Source organism: Idiotropiscis lumnitzeri, chromosome 5, assembly GCF_059441095.1.
Source record: "Idiotropiscis lumnitzeri isolate Australia: NSW breed Sydney's pygmy pipehorse chromosome 5, RoL_Ilum_1.0, whole genome shotgun sequence".
Classification (NCBI taxonomy): Eukaryota; Metazoa; Chordata; class Actinopteri; order Syngnathiformes; family Syngnathidae; genus Idiotropiscis; species Idiotropiscis lumnitzeri.
Genome location: NC_142395.1, coordinates 11,292,983 through 11,313,447, shown reverse-complemented (window position 1 = coordinate 11,313,447; position 20,465 = coordinate 11,292,983). Strand labels below are relative to the sequence as shown.

At 39.0% G+C, this 20,465-nt stretch overlaps 1 protein-coding gene across 1 annotated transcript; it reads right to left on the bottom strand.

Moving 5' to 3' along the window:
• Positions 1-2,997: 2,997 nt before the first annotated feature.
• Positions 2,998-18,653, bottom strand: lingo1b (leucine rich repeat and Ig domain containing 1b). The gene is made up of 2 exons (XM_088296869.1): positions 18,368-18,653; positions 2,998-8,347 (listed from the first exon to the last, which is right to left on the bottom strand). The coding sequence occupies exons 1-2, from the start codon at positions 18,377-18,379 to the stop codon at positions 6,488-6,490; spliced, it is 1,872 nt and encodes a 623-aa protein (XP_088152995.1). The 5' UTR covers positions 18,380-18,653; the 3' UTR covers positions 2,998-6,487.
• Between the last annotated feature and the right edge of the window lie 1,812 nt (positions 18,654-20,465).

Here is a 20,465-nt window from a genome sequence, read left to right as displayed (position 1 = left end):
AAAAAATCGATTTGGAATACATACTTGGCCTTTTAAGCATTTAGGTCCTATTAAGCACACATTTCTTGAAAATGCTTTTTGAACCACATGTTTTTTAGTCTGGCTACTCCCTCCAGGAGAAAATGTAGACTCCAATTCAACTGTCAAAATGTTTTGTCACCTGGCATATGTGCTTTTCCTGCCTGTTATTCATACATGAGGGTCCTACCCTGAGGTTCTTTCTTGGCAATGTTACTCATCTTAATGTCTTCGACATTGGTGAATCACCAAGGTGGGATTAAAAGTAAACTTTTTTTTTTTTTTCACAGTACACTGAAAATATTTCGAGAAAGATCACAACCCCAAACCTCTTCATTATTTTGTTCATAAGAATTTTGATTGAGATTATGTTTTTTGGAAACTGGAGTTCACATTTCACACTGACTTATAAATGTTTTGAATTTTTACCCCAGAGAGTTTTTGTAGAACTTTTTTTGTTCTTTTGAATCAGCCCTGAACTTATTCAGGGTTCTCCAGTCAGCTTGAAAAAAAAAAATCAGACAGTACATTTGTTATTATATGTTGCTTCAATAAATAAATTGGGAACACTTTTCTACAAGAACTGCAAAATAAATGCTCTCCGTTAAGGCCATATCCCACTGAGCGGCATGTGTTTGCAAAGGTAGCCAATTTTTTTTGTCAGGCTTCATTCAAGGTTGCATTTTTTTTCTTGCTGCAAAGAAATTTACAACATGGCCAATGACTCTGTGAACCTTTGCGACCTTGGATAAACCCTAACGAAAAACCAACATTCGAGCCGTGCGCAAACACTCGCACACCTTTGCCACTCAATTGAACAAGAGCTTTACATTTTTCTGTTGAATTTTTGCATTTTTATTATGACTTCATCCATAACCACATCTGAAACTTGGCATGCTCCATATTCCGACTGAATCATAGAAAAGGGAATTAAAGTAAATTGACATTTTTATTCCCAAATTTGAGCCACCTCAGAAATTAATGAAATACTTTAACGTTCAACCATAAAACGTATTATTTTTTTCCGGAATGATCTGAAATTATTAAATGTATTTATTTCTTTAAATAATGATATTCTTGCATTGTAAATATAATTTGGATGAAATTGATTCCAAAAAAAATTTGAACCCTTACAGAAACAAAAACATGATTTTCCTTATTACCAATGTAGTCGATTTATGAAATTATTTATTTGGTACAGTTTTACGCCAGATGTCCTTCCTGACGCAACTATCGGAGTCCTGGTTGAGTATTGGGTATAGTAACAGAAGGGACACTGTCATTTGACTCCATAGGTCCTTGTACACTCCCCCACCACCCCAACTACCAATTTGACTTCCTGTGGGCACTTTACTAAAGCTCTGCGTTGCAACAAGAGTAATGAATGAGCACATCATTCGATGTCTAACGTTCAATATAGTTTTTGTGCTGACTCGTGTTCCCTGATCGCTCATTAAAAGCTTGTTGTTTCTCTACTGCCCAGACTTTAAATGCTCAGCTTGGGAAAAGACACAAGCTTGAAGAACAAAAAACATTGTCTGCATTTTATACATCATTTCATTTGGTCTGTCCTTGAATAATTCACACGCGCCTTTATTTGACCTTGTGTGACCACTATTTCAAACGGGAGGGGAGCGTCTAACGTCTAATGAGGATCTAATGAGGCCCAATAATACCCAGCAGACCATGGTGAATTGATGCTTTTGGCCAGCTGTAGTGTATAAAATGTCATTGTCGGTGTGAATATTCACACCTACATAAGCACTATAAAAGCTTTTGGTAGTAAGATAGGGGTGGAGGGGTGCATTGTGAGAGAAGTATCGAGAACAGTGTTCCCTTGCTACTTCGTGTTTTGGTAAGCGCGGATTTTCATTGATGATCACAACTTCTTCTATTGCAGCTTGACCTGTTTTGGAGGTTTTCATGCTATTTTTCTTACTTCTCTTCTGATGAGTCAAGAAAAGTTGATTTTTATTATTTATATTTTATTTAGGAGAATTTTGTTTTGCCAAAACCAAGTCCACGAACATTAGAGTTGCTTTCGGAAGTTCACTCTGACACCCGTGCACTTTTTGGAGAATGTTTTTGCTCGAAAAGACAGAGCGCGCTCCCCTCTTTTCAATTTCCAAACTGAGCCTATGTTATAAACCAATCAGTTCAAGTGAACCAATCACTCGTTATCCAAGGTTCGAAGATTGCCATATTTATAATGCATGTTCCAGCTACTTCGAAAGATACTAAATGGGATTTAGGTCAGGGCTCTTCAAAATAACCCGAGGTTTTGTTCCTCACCATTCTTTGGTATTTTTATCTGTGCATCTGGGTCATTATGCTGTTGGACAACCCATGATCTGCTGAGCCAAAGCTTTCTGACATTAGTCAGCACATTTACTTCCAGAATGCCTTTTTTTTTGCACCCTACACAGACACCCTGTGCTGGATTCAGCAAAGCACCATCAGAACACGACTGAGGTTTTCCATGTTTTTACAGAAGCCGCAATGTTCTTTTCAGTATATGCTTAATTTTTGTGCCTGTAAACATAGAGTTGATCTGAATGACTTTATGACTCGTCATTATGAGTTTTGGAAATGTCAGTAAACAAGGCTGCATTTATCAAATCATATCATATATAATCTTCAATCTGTGCTGGATATCATAACGTTTTAAGATTACAAAGGCAGTATGCTGCTAAAAAGTCAGAATGCTTGGTCTCAGCTACAGTTGCTCAATCGCAGCTCACTGTCTGAAGCAAAGCTATGATTGGTCGTTACCTCAGCTTGAGAAGGTGATTGGTCATTACCTGAGTCCTGAGCAACTGTGATGTGTATGCCATGTTTAGACTAGTGAGCCTGCATAGAATATATTAATTGCAAAACATTTTTTTGTGATGACTTCCTCTTTAATGTCACGGACAACCACTTTTTCAATGTCTTTTTATTTCACCCTGGCACAGTTCTTCTATACAGAAAATGGTCACATATTTGATTGAGGTCATTTTGACAATTTCAGACCCCCTAAGGGGCCCATTATTCCACCTTATTAAACCTCACTGCGCCACATCCTCGCTGATGTTGCAACATCGGGGACATGGTGGCCATCCAGGATTCATTCTCCTTCTAGTCAATCCAAAGTAGCAAGACATTCATCAGTGAATAAAACTACAGTATTTGAAAATGAATTTTCATGTACTGTATTTTCTGAGCCTACTGCAATGCTTTATGCATGGCTGCAAGACAATGGAGGATTCAGCAACGAGAGGTTCTCGGGGCTCCAGAGACAACTCCCACTTGGAATACCTGCTTGCTGCTCAGAAGTGACTTTTTGACAGCTATTCTTAAAAAGATATATTTGCCTGACTGTAACTGTATTGGAACAAACGCGTTTGCCCTCTCAGTTGCAAACAAATTCTTTAACAGTATAGTACAAGGATGTTTTTTTTTTTAAGATGTCCAATGTTTTCATCTGCCAGGCATGAGTCTATTTGGCACTTTTTATGAGCTGAGAGATCCTTCTTTTTTTCTCATTTTATGCATGACTGTGACTTAACAAGAGGAAACAACCTATTTAAGGAATATTTCCTAAATTAAGCTCGCTTGCAAAAACTAATTTTCAAACTTGTCCGGCATTGCTATCAGTAATTTAAATATACAGAGAAACAGCGTTATAGAAAAAAAAAATCTCACTAAAACTAAAACAATATTGTTTTATTTAACATGAGTCATGTACTCTATCCTCAGTGTTGGTTGGAAACTTCTTATGTCCATATTTCGTCATTGTGTATTTATTTATTTATTTTTTCACAAATCCATACCATTGGTCATTCTGTTGTTTTTACAAATAATGACCAATCTAAAGTGTTAAAAATGGCTTGATGTCTAATGATGCAACATTAATTGTTCCTTTTTTTTAACCTTCATTTCACTGGGTAAGTCAGTTGAGAACCATTTCTCATATACAAAGACAACCTTGAGAATTTTGGCGTTTCCTATGAAGTCATAGTTTTGGAAACATGAGTATTCCGCCCAATTTGTATGTATACTGTGTTCTGTAAAATACTTTGCAAATGAGTGTACTGCAAAAAAATAACACATTTTGCACATTTTCTTCATTTTATGTGTAGTTTTCCCAATGCATTTAGAAATAATAGCAACTGAAGGATTTAAGATTTACTCACTTTTTGAAAAACACATTGCTATTATTCCCAATATAACTATATCACAAAATTATAACTATTTTAAAATTGGTTATATACTGTACTGCTCATTTGCTGCTTTCCCAACAATTCTTTCGTACTCCAGAAGAAACATACCTGCTTTCTCATTTAAAAATGGTACATCAAATGTAGTTCTTGAATACCAAAACTGTTCTCGAGGTTATATAATTTGCTCAAATCTCATCAATCAAAAGTATTAAAAAGAAAGAATAAAACATTTGTAAATAAAAGCAAAATAAAAACCATTGAGAAGAACATGTCAAAGTATCTCATATATGTTCTTTTTTTTGGCAGAAAAGATCACATACTGGCCTCTTGTTCTTCTTAGTGTGCTAACATGCACACTATTTATTATAATGTAATGTAACCAGATTAAGGAAAATGACAATTGCATTTTTCTCTCTTTCCCATTAAAGCGGAATAAATGTAACATTTCAATACTGAGTAAACGCAGTGTTTGAAAATAACAGTCAAACCTTTAGCTTGACTCCGGCTACATCTTGAGTTACCTTTTCAATAGTTAACACAGATCATAAATAAACAAATACATATTACACAGTTGTTAGACGGGCACAGCTGAGTGACATCTCCCTGTTAACAAAAGCATGGAATGTAGTTGTGTATTTTTTCAAATTTACAAATGACATGAGTTAACAGTATGATGTCTTTAAAATTTTACACACAATCTTTAAAATGTCATGGCCTTAATTTCAAATTAAGAATTTCTAAATGCAATATAATACCAACCTACCCCTCCATGAACAAGTACATCCATATTATTACAGTCATTGGTACATGTTGATATGGGACAGAAGGCATGTTCAAGCATATGACAACGTTTAATAGGTTTACTGTGCTTTAGAAATCTGAATGAGATTTTATCTTTCCTTAGTCTGAGCTGATAAAAAGAGCAAGCTATTCCTGTACCATCAATAACATTTTGACTGGTTGTAATCAGAGTGCATTCTACGGAAGTGAGGAACTGTCAATGTGGAGGAAGTATAAAAAAAAATTGGGGGGTATTTGGCCTGCATTGTTCCAATTTTTTATTTGTTTATATTTTTATGGTTTGATTATGCAATGCAAGAGTTCCGTTCGGCATTTTTTTCTATAATGCCACTGGGTATTGACTTGCGCATGTGCATACCCCGTGGCAGTATAGGAAAAACTGCCAAATGGAAATCCTGCACTGTAGACATCATAAAATTTATGAATAAATAATGTCTACTTACTTCATTTTTTAACGCATTGTATAACATTGGGCGGCACGGTGAAAGACTGGTTAGCACATCCGCCTCACAGTGCAGAGGTTATGCGTTCGAATCCAGGCTGCGGCTTTCCTGTGGGGAGTTTGCTTGTTCACTCTGTGCCTGAGTGGGCATTCTCCAGGAACTCCGGTTTCCTCCCACATAGCAAAAACATACATGGTAGGTGAACTCCAAGTTGTTCCTAGGTGTGAGTGTGAATGGTTGCTCATCTGTGTGTGCCCTGCGATTGGCTGGAAACCACTTTAGGGTTGTACTCCGCCTTTAGCCCGAAGACAGCTGGGCTAGGCTCCAAGATGCCAGTCACCCTCGTGAGGGTAAGCGGGTTATGAATTGATAGATAAGATAGGTATAATGTAGGCCAAATGCTTTAAAATTAAATAAATGTTTTTTTTCTTTTGTGCAATTTTTTGTAGCATTATTGTAAAAAGGATGATTTGAAATCATACATTGCAGACATGAGAAAACCATAAAAAATATGAATGAACAATGTTTGCTTACTTAACTTTTAAATGTAACGGTAGGCCAAAGGCAAAAATAAAGAAAGTGGTCGTTTTTTTAGGGCACGCTCAAGCCAATCCCCCGAGGCCCAGCATGTATTTGCAACTAAATTCGAACGTATTGGTCAGTCCAAAATGTTCACTGCACCTTCGGTCGTAGTCTTTACCGGTCGTTAATTTGTGTGGAGACTTGTATCAATTGTGCTAATTATTGTCGACCGTAATTTGGTTACATGCAGGCGTACAATACATGTGTGCATGTTAACATACTAGAGTATTGCCAGTGCAATGTTTTACAGTTATGCAAAGATTTCTAAAGGCTTAAAAAAAACAACAACAACAAAAAACTGAAAAATCAGAAGAAAAAGCAAAGTTACACAAGGTCAATATGCTTTTGCAACTGTGCAATTGCTATCACTCAAGTACACATTTGAAGCAAAGATACTATGCATCCCAACTGGAGTTCACCAGTCTATAGTACTTTTATGGTTCACATGATTTTCATGTTGAATTGTATGGGTGTCTCGGGTGGACTTGCCTCCTCTGTTTCTTCTTTGCGTGGCACATACTCAACTTCTATACTTTGTTTTGTGTTGTCTTTCCCTCTGCTCCAGAGGAACAGGATTACAAGACAGAAGAGTACAACACCAAGGAATGAGATAAACCCCATTGTGGTTGCGATGATAAGGGTCTTTACATCAAATGGAAACGGAACTGTGGTCCGGGTGACATTCGCACCTTCATCGCTGGGTTGATTGAAAATGAAGGCAAATGTCTTGTTTGGTTGATGAGGCCAATTGGGAGAATAGCTATGTACAAAAAGATGAGCAACTTTCGTGTCGTTGCCTGCTGCATTGCTTGCAATACACAAGTAGGTCCCATTGTCTTGGATTTGGGCGTATCGAACCTCGAGTCTGCCGTCATCAGACACGGAAAGTCTTGATCCCACAGTTTTGGTGGTGATGTATTCTTTCTTCGGCGACAGCCACATGATGACGGGGACTGGCTCACCCTCAGCTTGGCAAGTAAAACTGACGGTAGTTCCTTCATCCACGTGGCTCTCCTGAACCTTGTTATCAACAATCTTTGATTTCAGGCAGATGAAATAATCAGAAGGCAGGATATCTGGGAAGTCCTTAAACTCCTTTCCCTGCACCACAGCAGGTGACGCGCAGATGGGCTGCTGTCTATTAAAGTTTAACCTCCACCGTCGGCGGAAAACCCAAAGCAGGCGACAGTCGCAGGCCAAAGGGTTGTCATGCAAAGCCAGGGTTTCCAAATTACCCACTGAGTGGAAGACTGACTCCTCCAGGGTGCTCAATCTATTACTAGAAACATTGAGAATGTGCAGATGATTTAGTCCTCGGAAAGAGTAAGGCTCAATGGCAATTAATCTGCCACCAGCCAAATGAAAAGCCTGGAGCTTTTGCAGATTGTGAAGTTGGTTCCCTTCAATTGTAAGAATGGGATTAAAAGACAGGTTTAGAAAGCGTAAATACCTCAGGTGACTGATCGCTTCGTAAGGGATGGCAGTAAGATTGCAGTTTGTGATTGCTAAAGATGTCAGGTTGATTCCAAACAAGCATTTTGGGGTCATGGTATCCAGGGAAGGCATCTGTGATATTTCGAGTAGTCGTAGCCTATACAGCCGCTTAAATGAGTAATCCCTAATGGCAGTGATGTTCAGATAGCGTAATCGAAGTGACAGCAGGTTGTGCAGATGGCTCAGGGCATCAGTGGGCACTGAGGACAGCTTGTAACCCTCAATGTTGAGGGTTTCAAGATTGCTGAGGCCATGAAACGACCGTGGCGAGATGAAAACGAGGTCATTGTCGCCGACTTCCAGTACCCTCAAGTTGTAGAGCTCCTGGAACATGTAGTCCAGCAGAATGACAATTTTGTTCTCACTAATATCCAGCTGGGTGAGGTTGTTAAGGCCTGTAAACACCCCAAGCTGAATGAGCTTTAGCTGGTTGTTGCGCAACCCGAGATTCCGTAGATTCATGAGGTTGCTGAAAGCCCCAGACTCGATGGATGAAATGATGTTTTCATTCAGCTGGAGCTCTTCCAGCTGCGGGTAGTTGATGAATTCCTCTGGCCCAAGAAGTTTTAGACGATTCTTGCTCAGATCAAGGAGCTTTGTTTCAGTCGGGATACCTTCGGGGAAAGTGGTCAACCGTCTTCGATGGCACACGACTGATCGCTCTTGAGCATTGCAGTCACATCGGGAAGGGCAGCCGGTGGTTGAGCCAGAGAGGACGGTTCCCAGCATGAGGACTAGGATGGGCTGCCAGCACGCCACTAAGTAGCTGTGCCCCCCTGCCTCAGCAGAGACCATCCTACTGTGAACCTATGGAGATATAGAAAAAAAACAGTTAAGGGTGGTTGAGGATAGGAATAAACTCAGAGTTCTGTTCAATGTTCAATTTTACGCAGTTGTGCACTGCTCTCCCCCTCTTAGCACACAGCAAATGTATAACACACATTAAAAAAAAATCAAAAGGTACTGATATGTGCACCATGTCACGTCTTCTTTGTAACATACGTAACATGCTTTCTTCTCAAATTTCTCCATTGTGGGACTAATAAAAGACATCTTTATGCTTTCCGTTGAAGACGCCCACTAATGTTCATTTTACCTTGTCTTGGATCCTACGTCTTCAAGAGACCTCACAAACTTAACATCAGAATCAGAATGCCCTTTATTGTCAATTTACAGAGTGTACAAGGAGATTGGAGAGCTCCCTTCGCCAGTTCAAGAAAACAAATAATTTAATTATATATATATATATATATATATATATATATATATATATATATATATATATATTCGCGCTGTCCACTCGTCATCTCTCCAATTTGCTTTTAACAGACCAGAGAAAATTGCCCTGGGTGAGAATATATCTGAACAATTGAAGCACATAATTACAACGTACATGGCCAACGTGTCAATTTCTTGTAGCGCATTAAAGCAAAAGCCACGTGTTGATACACTTTGCCTGGCTCAGTCCAGGGCCGTAACTAGTCAGTTGGATGCCCAAGGTAGTGATAGTGACGAAGTGCTGACTTCACAAGTGAAAATTTCCAATGGGGACTGATGTACACTTGAACATTCACTCGCTTTTGTAGGCTCTCCGCTGAAAAAGTGGCGACCCGTAACGCTGCCCCTTGTTGTCATGGTAACGAAAGCTGTTCTCCCATTGGTACACTACACAGTCCACGGGCGTCCTTATTAATAACAACCAAAAACCAAGTGATTTCTGAGGATCTGCGAGGGTTTTAAAATTAGATGTGGAGTGTGTCGTAATTTTGGTGTATTTTGACCCAAGCATGTCAAAAGACCTTTTATTAAGACACCTGGGAACTGCTTTAAAAAGGATTTTGAAATGGAAGGAATACCTTTGTCTGCGAGTCCTGCCAAATGATAAAATAATGAGTACAGAGGTGTGAGAATTTCAATTTTCACTTTGAGGCATCTCAGTTCAGTTCACGAAAGGTACTTCACACTGAGTCTGTTTTTCAGACACTGCATGCTGCACCTTTGTGACACCATTTTAAGGCATCACATTAGGAATAGAAAAGCACTATGAGAAGAAAATGTATCCGGAGATTGGAACAAGTTAAACTCATATTTGAATCCCGCCAATAAAATTGCAAATCACGGGCATGGGCCATGACTTGATCAGGTTTAATGCATAAACTGCATTGTGCGAGCGTTCCAAAGCGGTGTACGGTACAGTTGGGGTCACTTTGAAAGCTTTGGGCTGGCTACCATCGCACTTTTCGATATCTAACTTCATAATAGTAAGGATGAAAATGATCCCGCCATCGTCACTGGACAGGAAACTGCTATAATTTGTCTAAAATGTTCAAATAGAATAGAAAGTACCTCTTGATTTTAAATAAGTGCAACTCAAACATTTAGTGTGTATGGGGCGCTGTTAACTCAATAACAAAATACAGGCAAGATCGTTAATACGCAATGCCAGTTTAACATTTCCTTTAATGGTAATCTTACTCAAGCAAGGAAAAAAAAATCCATTATTCCACTATACAATAATACATTAGAGGAAAAATAATATTGCTGAGCCATTGTGCACATAAAGCCAGTGACATGTTTATCTTGTCGACACGTTATGATTTTATTGTGTGAAGACAGAAATATGAACGAGCATGACAAGCCCCGGTGCCTTTGCTAATCCAAAGCAAATGAATGCAAATGCTTTAGTGATTTTCTACAAGAGCACATGCACATGCATGATTTATGATGCAGAGTGTTGTAAGAAATGAGGAGCTATCTGTATTATCTAGTCTTACAGCGCGGATCTCACAATATCACCATTTTGTTTTGACCTTGAGTCACAGTTTAGAAAAAGAAATCCAGCAAAGAACCCTTCACAAATACGACCAAGTTATTCACAAGTGGTTGTCACACATTTCAAAATGGATCTTTAAAGTATTGCAACACAATTCTACTTAGTGAGAGAAGATCAAAGTTGGCTCTCATCATCACCTTCAATACCTTTCTTTGAAATGGTGTGAAGGGGAACATCAGTAGATTTTATTTCCATGCTTTGACCGTTTTCATTCGTCTCTGAAGTTGTCTTCTTGGTTGGCTACTACTGTACTCCCATATTGCCACAAACCTCTGCATCGGCTTTTCTCTCAATAGCACCGGATTTTTGCCAAACTTTGCCCAGGTCTGCAGTGTAAATGGGTTTCTAAATGAAGTCAGCATTCATTAACCTTTGAGGTATCTTAGCCACTGTTTGTGTGGTATGTTCCACTACAGTTGGGGTTTGAAGTAATACGACAGCAAAAGAGATAAGAGGCTGACAAAGTATTCCAAATTATAAACAATTATTCAACTTCCACCATCGAAATGTGTTTGCATCTGAAAGAAGAACTTTTCTTTTTTGCATTGTAGACAAATGCTGCTTATTATTGCTGTTTTATAATATATTTATTTATAATGATACTCATGTCCAGCATCTGTATTTGAATTTGTCCTTATATATATATATATATATATATATATATATATATATATAAATATATAAAATTGCAGCTGCAACATAAGATTTACACGGTAACATGAAATAGTTGTACCACTGTTTGTGTTCATATATCGGTTACTTAAAGCGTTATAACGCCATGAGTTTTAGACCGTCTACGTTTTTTGTTTTTTTTCACTAAATAGTTTCCCAAGGTAACGTGATGCAGTTTGCTTCAGTGTAAAATGTGTAATTATCTTGCTTTTATGTCTGGTTTGACAGCGAACCTCAACTGAGAGTGGGTATAAACATTTTAAAGCTCCCTTTTTGAAGAATTGTCAAACTGCTGCTTGTTGTGACGTGAGTTGAGATGATACAGTGCTCGTATCTTCAATTTAGGCATGCGAGTCAAAGCTAGTATCTCGAAAATATCAAGGCATCACTGTAGAGTGTTTTGCACGAGCCTACACACCTTGTTCAAATGCCAGGTTAAAAAGACCAGAATCAATCATTTTGAAGCTTTTTCCAATGTTAATGTATCCTATGACCTGTACAACAAGTGAAATGTCACAAAACATATTTTGGGAACTGAGGATGTGGCTGTGTTCAGAATTAAACATCAATCCATTAACCAAAAATCACATTCAAAGTCATATTATATGAGACTCAGCAGACATGTGGCACTGTTTAACGTGACTTTGATTAACCCCAAATAAAGGGCAGGTGCTTTAGTAGGCTTTTCCTTTTCATGACACATCTTAAAGGACAATCCGTAGTCCGTAGAGCACAGCATTCCACAGCATTAGTGAAATTTCATTGTTCAAAGGTATCCGTCAAGAGAATTATAAAAACCATTGTCCAAGGGCTTAAATATATCATGCAACACAGTGCAGAGAAGTAAATGCAGAAAACATGGCACAACAGTCACACATCAAGAACTAGATGCCCCCCCCCAAAAAAAATTGATGACAAAATGAGAAGATGGAATGAAGGAAACTCTTTTGCATGGTTTATTTTTTAAATAAGATAAATCATAAAACTTGCCATCTAAACAGAGGTGTGTAGACTTTTTTCCCTACTGTACATTTGCCAAATTCCTCAAAGCATTTGATTGTCCAAAACCACTGTTAGACAGAAATTTCAAAATCATAAGGGTATGATTTGTTCAGGGTTTATAAGGGTCAGATTTTCCAATAGGATTGCACCTTCCGTTTCACATGTATGCACAACACAAACGTCCAGTGTGCTTGGGGCAATGTAAAAAGCTGTCGTAAACTACAGTAAAGGCAAACAATTGTATTGATAGTGCCTTTTTTTTATCATTTAAATTTACTAACAAAACATAGTATTACTAAATAATGCAGGAAAAACAGTATTTGTCATTCATAAACAAATGTGACATTTATCCAAAGTATTGTGATTAGGATGACTCGCGACCTAATACACATGCACTTTCCGCACTGAATGCTCAACATGAAAGAAACGGAGCTCATGACTTTATGAGGCAGACATGAATAGATATTGTTTCCGCATCCCACCCAAAAAAATTAAGCAAAGCAATAATCTGTAGTTCATTTAAACAAAATATATATAATAATGAATACTCAGCATTCATTAGTTGTTAATTAGCACTTAAATGCCCTTAAGAATGCAGCTGTGTAATCACACATCAGACCTTCAGCTCTCTATCATCTAAGCTGTTATATTTACGCAGAATAATTTCTCGCTCGAGAGATCACACTTTCCACAACAGCAACAAAATATACTGTATTTACATAGCCAGAATATTGTGCTCCAATCACCTTCCATGTTAACATTCTGTTGACTCTTCTTCATATCATTGACAACTGTGTTAAACAATTTTCGTGAGCGAAACAATTTTCGTAAATCAGTTGTAAAATTGTATTGGCGCTTCTAAATTAGATTTACCTGAAGGTGTACAACTCTGAATTCAATCACATTCGTCAACAAAAAAATCTCGCAACACTCCAGTTAAGATCCCATCGAAAGATTAAAGTTGACAATTAGAATAAGATACTATACAGAAGAAATAAAGTAAGCAAACTCATGTTAAAAACAGTGAAGCTATTTATTATGGACTGGTTATTTTTTTATTTATTATTATTTTACTGAGTTCAACTGCTTATTACAATTAAAACAAAAAAGTCAATGAGGCTTTGACACTGGCGAAGGTTTGACCCAAAAGCATTTGTTCTATTCCCATTATTTTCCACAATGTGGAAACTAAACACATCCTAAAAAAACAGAGGTTTTGAATAAAAGAGGTAAATATGCGATACCTATTATTTATTTTTATGTGTTATTCACTTGTTTATTTACCTATTCTCAAAACGGATCCTCATTTTCTGCAACTTTGACTGCACAGGCCTGCAAGCTCAGTCTCGTATCAGCAGAACACATGGATTGAAAGTAATGATTATTCACTGCCTCCATGGTAACAAAGCCAGGTGCAGAATCAAATAAATCCTGTGGTTTTTAATCACTGCAACTCAACTCATTTAAGTGACTGTTGTCCAGCGTAACTGTGACCCATTGTACGGACTCCATATTTTGAATAGCTACTAACTGAATTTAATGTTAATGTTAATTCATTTATGTTTAGAATTTGTCCTTATTTGGGTCAACCTGGACTGGTTTCTCACTTTCACTGTCATGGAATTTTTAAGTCTTAAGTGAACCCATCATTAACTTAATAATTAAACTTTGCATGCCCAACTTGCAAACAGATCAAGCTGATCTACTAACCAGGATCACCCACGATTGCGTCTGACAAATAAATTGCCAAACCGCTTTGCAGTTTATTTTGCACAGCCTGGGACGTACATGCAAAGATTTTGGTGTATTTAATCGAGGCGCAGACAGACAGATTCGACAAATATGGTCCGATATATATAAATGTGAATGATTCAGCACAGGAGAGACACGCAGTCTATGTGGCGTAAGGACTTATTGGAGTCCATCCATGAGATGGACGCACGGCAATTACTTTCAAGGAACTGCAATAAGAGCTCCACTTGCAGATGATGAAATGTTGGCCTCTTTTAAGTGGGCAATTGGAGACCACCTTCTACTGCCGATTGTGCATCCATATGCAACACCCCCAACCCCACATAGCTGTGCTGCTGCCGGGTTGGGTGTTTTCATAAATAATAATTAAGATGATAATAATAGCGGCACGGTGGACGACTTGTTAGCACGATGGCCTCACAGTGCAGAGGTCGTGGGTTTGATTCCTGCTCCAGCCCTCCAGTATGGAGTTTGCATGTTCTCCCCGTGCCTGTGTGGGTTTCCTACGGGTACTATGGTTTCCTCCCACATTCCAAAAACATGCATGGCAGGCCGATTGGACAATTTAAATTGCCCCTAGGTATGAGTGTGAGCGTGGATGGTTGTTCGTCTCTGTGTGCCCTGCGATTGGCTGGCAACCAGTTCAGGGTGTCCCCCGCCTGCTGCCCAAAGATAGCTGGGATAGGCTCCAGCACCCCCTGCGACCCGTGTGAGGACAAGAGTTACAGATCATGGATGGATGGATGATAATAATAATTTGTTAAATAAATTCATTCCTTCAATGATTCAGAGGCATTGATGCATGCTTGTGTCATATTTATGATTGAAATATGTTGACATCCACCATACACGTCCACAGAGCTCCGAATCTGTCTACCTGCGACTTTACCAAATCCACCAATATCACGTTATACCAACTTAGACCTGCTTAGACTTGACGTAAAAAGCTATAAACACTTAATGGTTACAAACAACAGCACTGTTTCCACTTTTACAATTTACAGGCATCAAAAAAACCTTATTGACCTTAATAGAAAGTAGGAGGACATAGTAAGTGGTTTCCTTTCGGTTTATTTGCCTCAAAGTACATGATGGCAAGAACATGTAGGAAATAGTGGATGTTGAGAAAGCAATTCATTACATCAGATTTGGTGTTAACGGTGAATAATGGAATCAAGAATCCACTGGACAGCTTTAATTAGTTGTTGGCCCAGTCAAGATTTGGGAATATGGAAATACATCATAGTAATTATTAATCATTCAAAATGTTTCCACTGATGGAAACTAGGGCAGTAGTGCCAGACTTGCAGAATTGCTGCATATAACAGCCACACAGGGATGTCGACAGTAAATAACAGGAATTAGGTAATATGGTTAAAACAGAAGGTTTTGATATGACACAAAGCCATATTCTTCCTTTTGCTGACCTTTTACATTCATGTTTGGTTGGCAAAGAGCAGGAGCAATTTTATTCTCTGAATATATTACTTGAACACACGTTTGAGTATCCAGTGGTAGTCCTCCCTTCATGGTCACCTTAGCATATCAACATTGCACACAAAGTGAGTCCTGTTTATTTATTTATTACTGGTTCATCTTAATTTTAATGCCATAGCAAGTCTAGTTTATCATGTTTGGGAATTTGGCAGATGGCGCGACGCCATGCTGGGTGATCAAGCGGACAGAGGATGTTTTCTTTTACATGCCGCCAGTGCACCAGACAATTTGGTGACAGAAATTGGATTACACTTTAGACCAACTACACCTAGACCAGCTAAAAGTAGGTCTAAGTTGTGGCGCAGGTGTGGTCACGCAATTTTGGTGAATTTAATCAAGGTGTAAGTAGACAGATTCTGCATCCATTTGTGTGGTAGATGTGTCATTGTATTTCTTTCATAAATTTCACAACAGGAGGCATTGAACCCTCGGAATCATTGCAACAATCAATTAATTAAATGCAATAATTTCATCATGATCTTTATTTTATGTAGTAAAACACCCCTGAGCTATGTGAGCGGGTCACGCACGGCCGCAAACAATCATGGTGGTAGCTCCAAATGCCCACTTCACAGCAGTGATCTGCAAACATTTAGCATTATCAACGAGTGTAAATCTGCTTGCAGTTCCTTATAAACGTGCTTTGTGCACTTGGATCTTTCTGCTTCCGCAATGTCAAAGACTGTACGCGCCTCTCCTGCTGTGTCAGCTGTGTTCACTACGCGCAAATGCGTGTCTACAAAAATATCAAAAGAAAGAAAACTCAACCCGTGCGCGCAGTTCGACTGCACATTGCACTAGACTTGCGCTCAGCGTCAAAATAGGGCCCAGTGTGCCTGGCAGTCGCTGCAGTCATTTCTCATTTCAGGATGGCTAATGCTAAGATATTAGGATGCAATCCAAGATCTTCTCCTTTTTGGAGCTAGGCGTGATATAAGGAGGGTAAGTGGGATCCTCAAAATGTATTAGGGCATAAATTAATGGATGATTGCATTCAATATTACATGTGCTCCTGATAGCCTTCTGTCTGCAGGATTTCTCTATCGTGGCTCCATGAGAAATGCACTGTCAGTAGCAATGGCAAAGAGGCTAAAGACACCACATAAAATATTCAAGTGTGATCATTCAAAGAAGTCAGAAAATGGAAACAAATCTGTGTTCAACTCAAGGGTGATTTTACACATCCAGTGCATTCCTTAGATTATAATTTAAAATTCATAAATCAGATGGGAATGTAACTTATCTCCATTTGTAGTTTTCACTAAGGGCCCAAGAGAATATTTGAAGAACGTCGTCTAATTATACACATTTGATCCTACAAACAAACACAACTATTGTTCAGAATCCTTTGGAGTGTTACATTAGACTTTATGCACCAAGGATATACTACTCATCGTGTAATGGTCAGTGGTAGTATCGGTGTTATGTTATATAGCATATTGTGAATTTTTTTTTTTTATGTGTTAATAGTTATACTTATGTTTGTGGTCCACCTGGTTCACGCATTCACCTCGCAGTGCAGAGTTCAAGGGTTCAGCCTACTTGTGTGGAATTTGCATGTTCACCCCATTTTTTCTGGGTACTACGGTTTCCTCCCACAGTGCAAAAATATGCATGCTAGGCTGAGTGGAGTCTCTAAATTGCATGTTAGTGTAAGTGTAAGTGTGAATGGTTGTTGGTCTATTTGTGTCCCGTGATTGGCTAGCGACCAGTTCAGGGTGTTCCCTGCCGCTCGACCAAAGACAACTGAGATAGGCTCCAGCACACCCGCGGTTTTCATCGCTCAAAAGACAAAGTACTCAAAGTTTCAAAAGTAAAGTTGCTCACTGTAAAAAAAAAAAAGAAAAATAAATATTATTTACAATTGCCATGAATGTGATTTATTAGAAATTACATGTTGCATTTTAGATTTATCTGATTTCACATTGATTTTATATTGTGTTATGACAAAGTTGTGTTGTCACTCCACTCCCCCTCATGCTATCCACTTTGATTTACAGGAGAGTTTTCATCTATTTATTTTCACCAATCAAGGAATATTGTATACTTTATTGTCAATCGGGGAAGACTAGGGATAAATTCGACATGGTAATATGACAAATTGATGAAACCAAGGATTGTCAGGCAAAATACATTTTGCTCATGACCATCCACTGAATTCATAATGAGCAGCAGACGTAGTGACCGGCATAAATCATTTGCATAGGGATGATTCAAACCAGTCATCACAATTTACGACATGGCAAGATAGCTTTGACAAGAGCAGGGCAGACATTTGACTCCAAGACCGTCGGGTCTTCATGGGTTGATTATGCAATGTTAAAAAAGGGAGAGAAGCTGCCTCTTGCTGGAGTGATGCAGCCACATTTATGCTTATGCAAATATGATGTGCAGTTGGATTTAAAATTTGAGAGATCATTCGTTTGGCCTGCATAAATCATCAAAGTCTATCCCCCTTCCCCTAAGCCAAAGCTCCCCACCTCCGCCGCCACCGCCACCCATTGATATGACCTGTGGCAAATCAGCCAACAGCAAAAGGTAGCACTGAATAAATTAAGTGTGATTCTGGCAGAGTTTACTGGCATTTGAAGGAACACGAATGTTAATGAGTTGCAAGCTTAGTAAGCATCAACAACCTTCATGGTACAACAACAAAAAAAAACAGGCTGTGCTAAGCCTAACACCTTTATCCGTGATTAATAAATATATATAAAAAAATAAATCAAGGCTTTGAAGGTACCACTGTATTTACATTGCTTAAATTCTAGTAATGTGTAACATTTATTTGGATACCTACCCTCAGACCACACAAGCGTGTTGTGCAGGTTGCATACTCTACAAAACAAATAAAATCCATTTGGATGACAAAGCACAAATGAGACATGAAACCTTCCTCAGTGGACCATCCTCCTCCCTCCCTCCTTCCCTCCCTCCATCTCTGCCGCGACCTACTAATTTTATTCCTGAGATCAATTTGCTCACTGGCTATCACATGGCGCCACCACTGCACCATATTAAATCGGATCCAATACCTCTGAGCTCAAAGCCTACCATAGAGACAGAGTACTTACCAGGACTGTCATGCAGAGAATTCTAATTCAAGCAGCTCCATGTTGCCAAGGAAATTCAAAATGCCTCCAAAAGCATGGAGGCAGGGATGCAGCAAACAAGACGGGCTCAGATCTAACAGCTCAAGGTGGCTGTACTGTATGTAGCAATTAGATTCCCTTGTCAGTTGGGGCATCCGCAAAATGCCTTCGTCCTCTACAGATGCGCTGAATCCAGCAGCACTGATAGGCTGATATGTAAACACACAGGCGGCTCTGCTGCCTCACACACGCTCACATACATGCTGCACCTAGCAGAGACCGAAAAGGAGGAGGGAGGGGTGGCGGATGAGAGAGGTAGAAGGAGGAGCTGCAGTGCCCTGGAAGAATGAGAGGACACAAGAAGAGAGTTGAAAAGAAACAGGGAGAACTGTCCGCCCATTACCATGGCAGCAATATCAACTGATTGAGTGCACTTGTGGTCTTCCTTTTCATGAACGGATTTTTTTTGCCATAGTAAACTGTAATTCAGTTTCTTTGTGTGTTGAGAAAGTCATGTTCGGGAGTGAGAAAGGCTCAAGTGTACGGCAGCGCGGTGAAGAAGGTGAGAGGAGATTATGGAAGCGAGGAGGACATGTTGTCATTGGAGCATAAACGGGCGGTTTAACTAAATGAATGGCACATTTGTTGATGCCAGGGAACTTGCAACAATTGCACAGTGTCAATATGGATGGACAAGTGCTTAATTTATTGTCCCACTCATGGATGATTTCCAATTAAAATGATGATGATCATCATCATGGAAAACCACATTTGTTTTGAGTGCATTGTAAGGTGTTTGATGCAGAGGCTTAACTGCAATAATTGCTGTTGAAGGAGCACAAAAGCTGCCAGTGCCAAGTAAGCTCCATCAGGGACTTTTTATAGGATATTAGGTGGCAGAGGATTTCGTGAAGTGGACATGAGGAGCTCCATGCCCCTGAATGACTCATGTCACAAGATTGACAGAAAGCAGAGGATTCCGACTGTTTGAAATATATGCAAATAAAAATTGAAGATACAAAGTTAAGGATGTTCGCTTGTGTTTGCTACAACAAGGAAAGCTGAAAAGAATGCACATACATGAACACGTTTACATGCAAGTTCTGCGCCAACAAAATATTGCACTGATGATAATAAATGTGATAGTATTGCTCGCCACCGATGATTGATAAACATTTTATTGAATTTAATTAACTTTCCTTACTTGTAAACAGGTTATGAATTAACAATAATAATCCCTGGCCAACGTTACGTCATCTGCTCTTGCAGGTGTGGTCACAGTTACTTATATGTGGAAGACACAAGCAAATCAGTGTAATCGTCGGCCTTGTCATGGACAATCATTGTGCCTCTCGTGCGTGTGTGGGATTTAAAGAGAATGAGAGGAGCTGATGATTGGCGGCGAATCAAGTGACAGTGTTCACGCCCACAACGGTGCAAATCACTTAGCTTGTACGGGTCTGTGAAAATACTTTGTTCTAGCGCACCTCCAGCATTGAAAAGAATCTTGTAAACATACAGTAGTGCTTAATGAATATAATGTAGGTTTTGCTATAAAGTTCATTTGAAGACTAGGACGCCGATCATTAGGAAATGGTTAATGAATCCCATTTGCATCAATATAAATAATGATGTCATTGGACAAAATGTGTTTCGCAGTGTGCCTTCAAAAACTGTGAAACAAAGTAATTTGCAAACATTAATAATTTCACGGTGGTGAATGCTATCAGACACTGGGAAAAATGCATTTGCCATACATTATACCCAACAACGATCTAGTCTCGTTCACTACAGTATGCAGCACAGCGCATAGACGCTATGTTCACACTTGCAGATAAATTCCGATTATTTTGCCCATAAGAGACAAATATCTGATTTTTTTTCATGCAGTGTGAACAGTAAAATTCAGATTTATTTTATTTATTTATTTATTTTTATGTGATGCATCTGCGCCACGAACGCTCAGCCACAGTCCACACACATCCGACCTATATGTCATCAAATGCCCAATATGTGCTCTGTGCAGGAGGTAGAGGATGGTCCGGAGACTACCAACATTGTCCGTGAATCTCCAAAGTTG